This window comes from Anopheles coustani, unplaced genomic scaffold, assembly GCF_943734705.1.
Source record: "Anopheles coustani unplaced genomic scaffold, idAnoCousDA_361_x.2 scaffold_36_ctg1, whole genome shotgun sequence".
NCBI classification, from domain to species: domain Eukaryota; kingdom Metazoa; phylum Arthropoda; class Insecta; order Diptera; family Culicidae; genus Anopheles; species Anopheles coustani.
The window spans coordinates 127,784-141,191 of record NW_026525417.1 but is presented as its reverse complement, the minus strand read 5'-3'; the positions used below and the strand labels follow the sequence as shown (position 1 = coordinate 141,191).

Here is a 13,408-nt window from a genome sequence, read left to right as displayed (position 1 = left end):
ATTTTTCAAAAATAACCGTCAATTTTGTCACCTGGGTTATCTAAGCACTTCAATGACAATTCAAACTTGCAAACTTAATCTCGGAAGCAGCAGAGTGCAACCATGCATGTTCTCTACAAGCTCTACGAATTGACCGTACAAAGTAATAATTTTCATTGTCTTGATTACCCGCTGCTTTCCGATGCTTATACAATGATTAAAATTTACATACTGCTTTGAAAAGCACACTGACCGTAATGAATGAGTTTTCACTCTTCATTACTTTTCCAAATTTTCGCTCCTTATAAAAAACAAGGGAATCAGAATTCAAAAATCCTACTTACCGAAAGCCGCCAAAAGATTGTCTGAAGTGTGCTAACAGAGCTAAAAGAAACAAATTAAACTTTTGTAAATTCTAAGCAATGTTATACAAAAATAAGAATAAAGTTAAATTACTTACTTCATTCCCTTTGATTTTCGCTGCTGCTACATGATTGAAGTGTTGCAAAAAGAATCAAGCCGTTCTATAATCGCGTAATACTTATAAAGTTCTTAATAGTTATTTCAGTAACATCCTTACTAACGAACCTTCACGGGGTTCATTAGATTTGAAAAAAGAAAGATGGAAGATTCTTGCAAAAATTAAATTTGTTATCAATTTTGGAACAAATATTAAATTCTATGTGAATGAATCAAATTTAAAGTTAAACGATAAAAATTTAAAACAGAGAAAATTATGTCATTAAAATGCTTTACGATTTCTGCGTTTATCGTTTAATGATTGAAATGATTTTCATACGAAATAGTTCAGATTCTTCATCAAATCATCTATGTCACTAAAATGCTTTACGATTTCTGCGTTTAACGTTTAATTATAGAAATGATTTTCATACGAAGTAGTTCAGATTCTTCATCACAGTACACCTTTGCTTTAACCCTCGTGCCGCGCAAAGCATCGATCAAATTGCTGCTTGCTATCGTTTCATTGGTAAGAAATTCAGTGTCTAAAAAATACAGATAAGAACGAAAAATCATTCCATAAAGTATACCTTCAGGTTAAAGAAGCTGAATGAAAGATCACCACTTACTTTCTATATGATATTCCGAACAGGAAAGCTTCCTTGTGAGCCCTGGGGGGTATCGGCGCTTGGGCCACGATTTGTCAAGCTGGGAGAAGAGTCCCAAGTCTATCAAAAAGAATTGATTTTCACAGTCCGCAGTTAGCTTGACCGCCCGGATCCAGACGCCTTGGTAGTTTACCAAACATCCATAGTTATGTTCGGGCTCTCCTAAGTATTCGTTCCGATCCAACTGGCCGTACTCTTGGCACTCCCGCATCATGTTGGTGAAAGCAGCCTCGGAATTGGCCAAGATTGCTCCAACCTGATGGCTGGTGGCAAACTCGGACGCTTCCACTATGACGAGCTCTTGTTCCTCGTGCTATTGAATGTCCGACCGGAGGGAAGCTTTATCGAACTAAAATAGCAAGCGACTCGTATTACCACGATGCATACCTTTAATTTTGTTTCACTTAAACAACATTCGTTCATGAAAGGGCCAGTGGTCCATTGGTTCTCAAGAAAACACACATGGATCATCCGCCAATGCCCTCTTCGCATTCATGATACTGTGAATTCCACGTAAATCATTTGTAGTATCAACCAAGTAAGGTTAGCCGCATCGATCAACGATCTTACCTCGCTTCCATGTATTTCACGTTCACAACGTCAGGGGCGTTAGGTGTACACCTGGTACGTTGGTCCGAATGTTTGCAGCCACTATATTGTTTCAATCAATGAAGCACGTGGGATCTGGCACAATTGAAAACTATTTTCGGCAACACAACACGCGTTAGTATCTTCGAGTTCCTGATTCCAAATGGCGTTGCAATGCCGAATGACAGATGAACTAGTGTTGGCAGAATCGGGATTCGGAAGATTCGAAGATTCGATCCCTAGACGGATTCCAAAGATTCGAATCCCATTTGACGGATTCTAAAGATTCGAATTGCTGTTAACATTCTATTCACTTTCTGCCATTAGTTTTTGCACTGGTATGCACTTTCGAAAAATAAACACTTCATACAAATCGAAAATGTATTCTCCATTCAAATTTGTCAAACTTCAATTTGTTATACATTCATATATGTATGTAATAAAATATAATATCTATAAAAGACATGTAAACACTTTCAATAGACTAAACTGAACCCAATGTGATGGAATGGTCTAGGCTTGAGTTATAAATAGTTGCAATATCGTTCCGATGCCTCCCTTTTCGTGCAGGCCAAAGAAGCCACTTTGCCACAATTTTCCAAATCTCGGTGCAAATTTGACCACCAACGCCGTAGTATATCGACGGACGGGATACAAATCCTGATCTTACGGTAGGTGATTACATTTGATACTCTTTTCCTTCTTCCTCGGATGGGAAATGTGATAGAAGGGATCGTTCGTCGGTCCAATTGGCGGATATGTCCACGTACTATGATGGCCATAATACTTCGCAGATCTCGTACCGAATGCCGTTTCTTCATTTGACGATCATTATTGGTGTTTGCTAGGTTTCTACACTTCACGGGCAGTTGCAGAAATTCGAGTGAAAATACTTTCGAAGCTTAAGTACAGTTTGTTGCACCATGAAAAACGGGATGGTGATTGCGTAGGAAAGTAGCATTGGCGTTACAAATATCATCTCAGCTTGGACGAAATATTTTCTCACAAAATACTGTACAGCTGCTATCGTGAATGCTTATCGAGGTGAGGATTTCCTGTTTTGCAATAAAAAGGTTCCCAACAAACCGTCCGGGATTAACTTGTTAGTTATAGTTGTAGTTTGCTCTAGCTTTAAGTATGCACACAAATCAACACGTTCTGAGGTGAAAAAAGACATTACCATTTTCCAATCCCGTGATCTAACTCGTCTTGTTCGTACGCGATTACAATGCGGAATGAGAGCTACCTTAGTTACGGAATTCGAAATTTCCGACCAAACAAGAGATTAAAGCGCCTTTTGTGAGGTATTATTTGCATGCTAGCTACTATCTTGTTTTTCTCAGTCCAACCAATAACAGTTCGTTTACAACAGCATCCATTCGAAGTCTACATATTCTAAATGATGGTGTGAGTTTGCGAGGGATTCTTTTAGGTGACATCTGAAGCTAAGATTGCCTGTCGTTGAGCTGCTCGAAACATTCGGGTAACGCATACTCATAATACATAAACTTACCATACACTCACGAAAATGTTCAAACGGTCATTTTTGTTTTAAAACAGAATGGACAATGCATCTGTTTTCAACGAAGCGTGAACAATGCAGATAGACATCCTGGCCATTCGTTTCTCAAGTACACATAGTTTGACGAACGAAAAAATTAGGTTTTAATAACATGATTCAACAAGACATAAATAAGCTTAGGCAGCGCTCTGTGAACAGTCCAACAAACACGACAAACACGACATTGTTCGAAGGGTGCTCTGCGACTTGTCGTGAAGAACTGTCACTCTCCCAGCAGCAAGGTAGCAGAATAAACAAGGTATATACTGTTTCTCCGTGGGATACAGCCCTGCACGACAAAATCAAACTGTTTTGTTCTGTGTTGTGTTTGTCTGACATGTTCGATGCAGGTTGACAGAGCACCTCCATACGATTGCATGGATTTGATCGTTTTTTTTGTCGTGTTTGTCGTGTTTGTCTTGTTCGATAGCTCACAGAGCGCTGCCTTAGTGAAACAGATTATATCGAGGAATCGCAAAGGACTAACCAAGTTGAAATTTTTGTTCAACATTTAGAAACAAGCGTCTTGTTACCAAGATTTGAGCTTCAAATCGTGTACAAAGCAATCACAGTAACCACAATCAACTTTCGTAGCTAGCGGCAATAGTAAATGAACTGTTCCTTTCCACTCAATTATCTTGTAATCTAGTTACAAAAGCACACACACGCATTAGAATGCACGGAACTAACATTATAAGCTTGTGTTATATCATAACAATGAATGTGTGCACCATTTCCCGTCACAAACTTAATTCACACACCGTTTTCCACTAGCACTTTTCCCGGCTTTGCACGGCTTTGCGGATGAAATTGAGCGGAAACCAAAGGTGACTTCTTTGACATCTGGCAAGCTGTCGCTCAATTCTTTTGAATAATAATAAATACACACATTGCATATATATGAGAACGAAAAGCCAATGGGCAAAATAACTAAGTGATGCCTCATTGTTTTGCTCGGTTTAAGCACAATTGTAGGAGTGTTGGCGTGCCTTAAAGTGAAACGCCAGTTAGAAGAAACAATCGCGCGGAATAAAATGTATGCTACTACCTATATGAAAAAGTACACGAACTGATGCAGAGGTGCATACCAAAATTTGGGGAATGATTCATAAGTGCATAGCCGGTTACGGATTGGAAGAATCGTCAAAAATTACAAAATTATAGCGTGTTCAAAAGGGCGGTCAAAAAGATCACAAAGATGCATTCGGGCAACATTTAAAAGCAAATTAAGTTCAAGTAAAACGACAAAAAAGTCGTTGCACTGCTGAATTTGGAAAAAATCAATGCAACTTTCATCAGCTCTAACAATTGGCGCTAATAACGTTCGACTTGCCAATTTTCAACTCAGCAGCATAATGTGTAATTTGTGCACTAATTTACTTGCATACTGCGAATCTAACTAGTGGGTATATTTACAGAGCCCCCTGAAATGAAAGCTGCTGAATGTCGAAAAAAAAAGAGGTTCATGTTTCATCTCAGTACGGCGATACTATACAATTGCAATTCGAAGCCAATCAAGCATCGGGATTTTAAACTAGATCATAATTTTGGATAAATCCAGATGGCGGTCTCGAATAAGTTGACAATGATGAAAAATTTCCTATGTCTCAGGAAATAAAAGCGAATTAAGTGCATCATTGTTATAATAGCAACTTGAACAGGCGTTAAATACATGTTAACATCATACGAGTAATGTTCGACAAAACCATAGTCAAATGTTTATCAGCGTATCAAAGATTGATAAAAAAATAGAAAAAACAAATCCCACTCACCGTTTGTTTTCGCGATATTTGTTTTCATCGCTCCATGCGATATTTGTTTTGTTCATCCATGAACCTAAACATAACTGCATCACACTGACGGAAAATAAACACTTGTCCACGTTATACAGTTAAATAATCTAGAAAATAGAAATTCCTAACCTTTATTAAGATATACTAGTATACAATATGACTGTATAATACTTACATCACATTTCAGCACTGAAATACCTTATCATAAGGTAGGACAAAATAAACTGCCCAGAGAAACAAAACGTAGAAAATCCATATGAAAACCTATAAGCAAAAGTAAGATCACTAGACCAATATCACATCAAACCAATAAAAAACCAGAAGCTGAAACAGGAAAAAAAAAACAAGTTTTGTTAGTATTTGTATTTAGAAGGCGATTTAAAAAAGGGAATAGGCGAATATGAACCATCAACTAGTTCGATCCTTTTACTGTAACAACCCTTTTTAGTCAGTAAGTCTGTGCTTGATCTAGATTTCAGATAAACTAATTATTCTACATCTTATAGCTGAGTAATACTGCAGCTTAGCAACTAATTCACAAATCACGGTTAAAAAACTCTGAAACAAAGACAAACAATTGAAATGATGAAACCTTAAGACAAATGAAACCAAAATTTATCATAGTTTTATTTAGGAAGTTTTATCACCACTGATACAAAGCAAAAACTGGTTTATTAGGCTTCAGAAAAAAAAATCAGACGGGCAAACATGGTGTACATGAAATACTTTTCTTTTGATATTATCAAAACTTTTTAACTTTTCTGCGGATATTATGCGCGTCGCATGGAAGTGAAACTAGGAAAACAAATCGCTCATAAAATATAACCTTTGTAACGAATCAGGCTAGTCACTTATCTAAGCACTTCAATGACAATTCAAACTTGCAAACTTAATCTCGGAAGCAGCAGAGTGCAACCATGCATGTTCTCTACAAGCTCTACGAATTGACCGTACAAAGTAATAATTTTCATTGTCTTGATTACCCGCTGCTTTCCGATGCTTATACAATGATTAAAATTTACATACTGCTTTGAAAAGCACACTGACCGTAATGAATGAGTTTTCACTCTTCATTACTTTTCCAAATTTTCGCTCCTTATAAAAAACAAGGGAATCAGAATTCAAAAATCCTACTTACCGAAAGCCGCCAAAAGATTGTCTGAAGTGTGCTAACAGAGCTAAAAGAAACAAATTAAACTTTTGTAAATTCTAAGCAATGTTATACAAAAATAAGAATAAAGTTAAATTACTTACTTCATTCCCTTTGATTTTCGCTGCTGCTACATGATTGAAGTGTTGCAAAAAGAATCAAGCCGTTCTATAATCGCGTAATACTTATAAAGTTCTTAATAGTTATTTCAGTAACATCCTTACTAACGAACCTTCACGGGGTTCATTAGATTTGAAAAAAGAAAGATGGAAGATTCTTGCAAAAATTAAATTTGTTATCAATTTTGGAACAAATATTAAATTCTATGTGAATGAATCAAATTTAAAGTTAAACGATAAAAATTTAAAACAGAGAAAATTATGTCATTAAAATGCTTTACGATTTCTGCGTTTATCGTTTAATGATTGAAATGATTTTCATACGAAATAGTTCAGATTCTTCATCAAATCATCTATGTCACTAAAATGCTTTACGATTTCTGCGTTTAACGTTTAATTATAGAAATGATTTTCATACGAAGTAGTTCAGATTCTTCATCACAGTACACCTTTGCTTTAACCCTCGTGCCGCGCAAAGCATCGATCAAATTGCTGCTTGCTATCGTTTCATTGGTAAGAAATTCAGTGTCTAAAAAATACAGATAAGAACGAAAAATCATTCCATAAAGTATACCTTCAGGTTAAAGAAGCTGAATGAAAGATCACCACTTACTTTCTATATGATATTCCGAACAGGAAAGCTTCCTTGTGAGCCCTGGGGGGTATCGGCGCTTGGGCCACGATTTGTCAAGCTGGGAGAAGAGTCCCAAGTCTATCAAAAAGAATTGATTTTCACAGTCCGCAGTTAGCTTGACCGCCCGGATCCAGACGCCTTGGTAGTTTACCAAACATCCATAGTTATGTTCGGGCTCTCCTAAGTATTCGTTCCGATCCAACTGGCCGTACTCTTGGCACTCCCGCATCATGTTGGTGAAAGCAGCCTCGGAATTGGCCAAGATTGCTCCAACCTGATGGCTGGTGGCAAACTCGGACGCTTCCACTATGACGAGCTCTTGTTCCTCGTGCTATTGAATGTCCGACCGGAGGGAAGCTTTATCGAACTAAAATAGCAAGCGACTCGTATTACCACGATGCATACCTTTAATTTTGTTTCACTTAAACAACATTCGTTCATGAAAGGGCCAGTGGTCCATTGGTTCTCAAGAAAACACACATGGATCATCCGCCAATGCCCTCTTCGCATTCATGATACTGTGAATTCCACGTAAATCATTTGTAGTATCAACCAAGTAAGGTTAGCCGCATCGATCAACGATCTTACCTCGCTTCCATGTATTTCACGTTCACAACGTCAGGGGCGTTAGGTGTACACCTGGTACGTTGGTCCGAATGTTTGCAGCCACTATATTGTTTCAATCAATGAAGCACGTGGGATCTGGCACAATTGAAAACTATTTTCGGCAACACAACACGCGTTAGTATCTTCGAGTTCCTGATTCCAAATGGCGTTGCAATGCCGAATGACAGATGAACTAGTGTTGGCAGAATCGGGATTCGGAAGATTCGAAGATTCGATCCCTAGACGGATTCCAAAGATTCGAATCCCATTTGACGGATTCTAAAGATTCGAATTGCTGTTAACATTCTATTCACTTTCTGCCATTAGTTTTTGCACTGGTATGCACTTTCGAAAAATAAACACTTCATACAAATCGAAAATGTATTCTCCATTCAAATTTGTCAAACTTCAATTTGTTATACATTCATATATGTATGTAATAAAATATAATATCTATAAAAGACATGTAAACACTTTCAATAGACTAAACTGAACCCAATGTGATGGAATGGTCTAGGCTTGAGTTATAAATAGTTGCAATATCGTTCCGATGCCTCCCTTTTCGTGCAGGCCAAAGAAGCCACTTTGCCACAATTTTCCAAATCTCGGTGCAAATTTGACCACCAACGCCGTAGTATATCGACGGACGGGATACAAATCCTGATCTTACGGTAGGTGATTACATTTGATACTCTTTTCCTTCTTCCTCGGATGGGAAATGTGATAGAAGGGATCGTTCGTCGGTCCAATTGGCGGATATGTCCACGTACTATGATGGCCATAATACTTCGCAGATCTCGTACCGAATGCCGTTTCTTCATTTGACGATCATTATTGGTGTTTGCTAGGTTTCTACACTTCACGGGCAGTTGCAGAAATTCGAGTGAAAATACTTTCGAAGCTTAAGTACAGTTTGTTGCACCATGAAAAACGGGATGGTGATTGCGTAGGAAAGTAGCATTGGCGTTACAAATATCATCTCAGCTTGGACGAAATATTTTCTCACAAAATACTGTACAGCTGCTATCGTGAATGCTTATCGAGGTGAGGATTTCCTGTTTTGCAATAAAAAGGTTCCCAACAAACCGTCCGGGATTAACTTGTTAGTTATAGTTGTAGTTTGCTCTAGCTTTAAGTATGCACACAAATCAACACGTTCTGAGGTGAAAAAAGACATTACCATTTTCCAATCCCGTGATCTAACTCGTCTTGTTCGTACGCGATTACAATGCGGAATGAGAGCTACCTTAGTTACGGAATTCGAAATTTCCGACCAAACAAGAGATTAAAGCGCCTTTTGTGAGGTATTATTTGCATGCTAGCTACTATCTTGTTTTTCTCAGTCCAACCAATAACAGTTCGTTTACAACAGCATCCATTCGAAGTCTACATATTCTAAATGATGGTGTGAGTTTGCGAGGGATTCTTTTAGGTGACATCTGAAGCTAAGATTGCCTGTCGTTGAGCTGCTCGAAACATTCGGGTAACGCATACTCATAATACATAAACTTACCATACACTCACGAAAATGTTCAAACGGTCATTTTTGTTTTAAAACAGAATGGACAATGCATCTGTTTTCAACGAAGCGTGAACAATGCAGATAGACATCCTGGCCATTCGTTTCTCAAGTACACATAGTTTGACGAACGAAAAAATTAGGTTTTAATAACATGATTCAACAAGACATAAATAAGCTTAGGCAGCGCTCTGTGAACAGTCCAACAAACACGACAAACACGACATTGTTCGAAGGGTGCTCTGCGACTTGTCGTGAAGAACTGTCACTCTCCCAGCAGCAAGGTAGCAGAATAAACAAGGTATATACTGTTTCTCCGTGGGATACAGCCCTGCACGACAAAATCAAACTGTTTTGTTCTGTGTTGTGTTTGTCTGACATGTTCGATGCAGGTTGACAGAGCACCTCCATACGATTGCATGGATTTGATCGTTTTTTTTGTCGTGTTTGTCGTGTTTGTCTTGTTCGATAGCTCACAGAGCGCTGCCTTAGTGAAACAGATTATATCGAGGAATCGCAAAGGACTAACCAAGTTGAAATTTTTGTTCAACATTTAGAAACAAGCGTCTTGTTACCAAGATTTGAGCTTCAAATCGTGTACAAAGCAATCACAGTAACCACAATCAACTTTCGTAGCTAGCGGCAATAGTAAATGAACTGTTCCTTTCCACTCAATTATCTTGTAATCTAGTTACAAAAGCACACACACGCATTAGAATGCACGGAACTAACATTATAAGCTTGTGTTATATCATAACAATGAATGTGTGCACCATTTCCCGTCACAAACTTAATTCACACACCGTTTTCCACTAGCACTTTTCCCGGCTTTGCACGGCTTTGCGGATGAAATTGAGCGGAAACCAAAGGTGACTTCTTTGACATCTGGCAAGCTGTCGCTCAATTCTTTTGAATAATAATAAATACACACATTGCATATATATGAGAACGAAAAGCCAATGGGCAAAATAACTAAGTGATGCCTCATTGTTTTGCTCGGTTTAAGCACAATTGTAGGAGTGTTGGCGTGCCTTAAAGTGAAACGCCAGTTAGAAGAAACAATCGCGCGGAATAAAATGTATGCTACTACCTATATGAAAAAGTACACGAACTGATGCAGAGGTGCATACCAAAATTTGGGGAATGATTCATAAGTGCATAGCCGGTTACGGATTGGAAGAATCGTCAAAAATTACAAAATTATAGCGTGTTCAAAAGGGCGGTCAAAAAGATCACAAAGATGCATTCGGGCAACATTTAAAAGCAAATTAAGTTCAAGTAAAACGACAAAAAAGTCGTTGCACTGCTGAATTTGGAAAAAATCAATGCAACTTTCATCAGCTCTAACAATTGGCGCTAATAACGTTCGACTTGCCAATTTTCAACTCAGCAGCATAATGTGTAATTTGTGCACTAATTTACTTGCATACTGCGAATCTAACTAGTGGGTATATTTACAGAGCCCCCTGAAATGAAAGCTGCTGAATGTCGAAAAAAAAAGAGGTTCATGTTTCATCTCAGTACGGCGATACTATACAATTGCAATTCGAAGCCAATCAAGCATCGGGATTTTAAACTAGATCATAATTTTGGATAAATCCAGATGGCGGTCTCGAATAAGTTGACAATGATGAAAAATTTCCTATGTCTCAGGAAATAAAAGCGAATTAAGTGCATCATTGTTATAATAGCAACTTGAACAGGCGTTAAATACATGTTAACATCATACGAGTAATGTTCGACAAAACCATAGTCAAATGTTTATCAGCGTATCAAAGATTGATAAAAAAATAGAAAAAACAAATCCCACTCACCGTTTGTTTTCGCGATATTTGTTTTCATCGCTCCATGCGATATTTGTTTTGTTCATCCATGAACCTAAACATAACTGCATCACACTGACGGAAAATAAACACTTGTCCACGTTATACAGTTAAATAATCTAGAAAATAGAAATTCCTAACCTTTATTAAGATATACTAGTATACAATATGACTGTATAATACTTACATCACATTTCAGCACTGAAATACCTTATCATAAGGTAGGACAAAATAAACTGCCCAGAGAAACAAAACGTAGAAAATCCATATGAAAACCTATAAGCAAAAGTAAGATCACTAGACCAATATCACATCAAACCAATAAAAAACCAGAAGCTGAAACAGGAAAAAAAAACAAGTTTTGTTAGTATTTGTATTTAGAAGGCGATTTAAAAAAGGGAATAGGCGAATATGAACCATCAACTAGTTCGATCCTTTTACTGTAACAACCCTTTTTAGTCAGTAAGTCTGTGCTTGATCTAGATTTCAGATAAACTAATTATTCTACATCTTATAGCTGAGTAATACTGCAGCTTAGCAACTAATTCACAAATCACGGTTAAAAAACTCTGAAACAAAGACAAACAATTGAAATGATGAAACCTTAAGACAAATGAAACCAAAATTTATCATAGTTTTATTTAGGAAGTTTTATCACCACTGATACAAAGCAAAAACTGGTTTATTAGGCTTCAGAAAAAAAAATCAGACGGGCAAACATGGTGTACATGAAATACTTTTCTTTTGATATTATCAAAACTTTTTAACTTTTCTGCGGATATTATGCGCGTCGCATGGAAGTGAAACTAGGAAAACAAATCGCTCATAAAATATAACCTTTGTAACGAATCAGGCTAGTCACTTATCTAAGCACTTCAATGACAATTCAAACTTGCAAACTTAATCTCGGAAGCAGCAGAGTGCAACCATGCATGTTCTCTACAAGCTCTACGAATTGACCGTACAAAGTAATAATTTTCATTGTCTTGATTACCCGCTGCTTTCCGATGCTTATACAATGATTAAAATTTACATACTGCTTTGAAAAGCACACTGACCGTAATGAATGAGTTTTCACTCTTCATTACTTTTCCAAATTTTCGCTCCTTATAAAAAACAAGGGAATCAGAATTCAAAAATCCTACTTACCGAAAGCCGCCAAAAGATTGTCTGAAGTGTGCTAACAGAGCTAAAAGAAACAAATTAAACTTTTGTAAATTCTAAGCAATGTTATACAAAAATAAGAATAAAGTTAAATTACTTACTTCATTCTATTTGATTTTCGCTGCTGCTACATGATTGAAGTGTTGCAAAAAGAATCAAGCCGTTCTATAATCGCGTAATACTTATAAAGTTCTTAATAGTTATTTCAGTAACATCCTTACTAACGAACCTTCACGGGGTTCATTAGATTTGAAAAAAGAAAGATGGAAGATTCTTGCAAAAATTAAATTTGTTATCAATTTTGGAACAAATATTAAATTCTATGTGAATGAATCAAATTTAAAGTTAAACGATAAAAATTTAAAACAGAGAAAATTATGTCATTAAAATGCTTTACGATTTCTGCGTTTATCGTTTAATGATTGAAATGCTTTTCATACGAAATAGTTCAGATTCTTCATCAAATCATCTATGTCACTAAAATGCTTTACGATTTCTGCGTTTAACGTTTAATTATAGAAATGATTTTCATACGAAGTAGTTCAGATTCTTCATCACAGTACACCTTTGCTTTAACCTTCGTGCCGCGCAAAGCATCGATCAAATTGCTGCTTGCTATCGTTTCATTGGTAAGAAATTCAGTGTCTAAAAAATACAGATAAGAACGAAAAATCATTCCATAAAGTATACCTTCAGGTTAAAAAATCTGAATGAGAGATCACCACTTACTTTCTATATGATATTCCGAACAGGAAAGCTTCCTTGTGAGCCCTGGGGGGTATCGGCGCTTGGGCCACGATTTGTCAAGCTGGGAGAAGAGTCCCAAGTCTATCAAAAAGAATTGATTTTCACAGTCCGCAGTTAGCTTGACCGCCCGGATCCAGACGCCTTCGTAGTTTACCAAACATCCATAGTTATGTTCGGGCTCTCCTAAGTATTCGTTCCGATCCAACTGGCCGTACTCTTGGCACTCCCGCATCATGTTGGTGAAAGCAGCCTCGGAATTGGCCAAGATTGCTCCAACCTGATGGCTGGTGGCAAACTCGGACGCTTCCACTATGACGAGCTCTTGTTCCTCGTGCTATTGAATGTCCGACCGGAGGGAAGCTTTATCGAACTAAAGTAGCAAGCGACTCGTATTACCACGATGCATACCTTTAATTTTGTTTCACTTAAACAACATTCGTTCATGAAAGGGCCAGTTGTCCATTGGTTCTCAAGAAAACACACATGGATCATCCGCCAATGCCCTCTTCGCATTCATGATACTGTGAATTCCACGTAAATCATTTGTAGTATCAACCAAGTAAGGTTAGCCGCATCGATCAACGATCTTACCTCGCTT

The 13,408-nt window shown here is 37.4% G+C and overlaps 2 protein-coding genes across 2 annotated transcripts; both read right to left on the bottom strand.

Moving 5' to 3' along the window:
• Positions 1 to 5,583: 5,583 nt before the first annotated feature.
• On the bottom strand, positions 5,584 to 7,286 carry LOC131271278 (uncharacterized). The gene is made up of 3 exons (XM_058272687.1): positions 6,931 to 7,286; positions 6,736 to 6,846; positions 5,584 to 5,606 (listed from the first exon to the last, which is right to left on the bottom strand). The coding sequence occupies exons 1-3, from the start codon at positions 7,181 to 7,183 to the stop codon at positions 5,584 to 5,586; spliced, it is 387 nt and encodes a 128-aa protein (XP_058128670.1). The 5' UTR covers positions 7,184 to 7,286.
• A 4,159-nt stretch (positions 7,287 to 11,445) lies between these two features.
• On the bottom strand, positions 11,446 to 13,130 carry LOC131271276 (uncharacterized). Its single transcript, XM_058272686.1, has 3 exons — positions 12,793 to 13,130; positions 12,598 to 12,708; positions 11,446 to 11,468 (listed from the first exon to the last, which is right to left on the bottom strand). Exons 1-3 carry the CDS (start codon positions 13,043 to 13,045, stop codon positions 11,446 to 11,448), a joined length of 387 nt encoding a protein of 128 aa, XP_058128669.1. The 5' UTR covers positions 13,046 to 13,130.
• Between the last annotated feature and the right edge of the window lie 278 nt (positions 13,131 to 13,408).

Coding starts and splice junctions, on each gene's coding strand:
- LOC131271278 (XM_058272687.1), bottom strand. CDS start 7,183: ATGATGCGGGAGTGCCAAGAGTACGGCCAGTTGGATCGGAACGAATAC. Junction 6,847..6,930: donor TTCGGAATATCATATAGAAA/GTAAGTGGTGAT, acceptor TGTATTTTTTAG/ACACTGAATTTCTTACCAAT. Junction 5,607..6,735: donor TGAAGAATCTGAACTACTTC/GTATGAAAATCA, acceptor TCTTTGTTTCAG/AGTTTTTTAACCGTGATTTG.
- LOC131271276 (XM_058272686.1), bottom strand. CDS start 13,045: ATGATGCGGGAGTGCCAAGAGTACGGCCAGTTGGATCGGAACGAATAC. Junction 12,709..12,792: donor TTCGGAATATCATATAGAAA/GTAAGTGGTGAT, acceptor TGTATTTTTTAG/ACACTGAATTTCTTACCAAT. Junction 11,469..12,597: donor TGAAGAATCTGAACTACTTC/GTATGAAAATCA, acceptor TCTTTGTTTCAG/AGTTTTTTAACCGTGATTTG.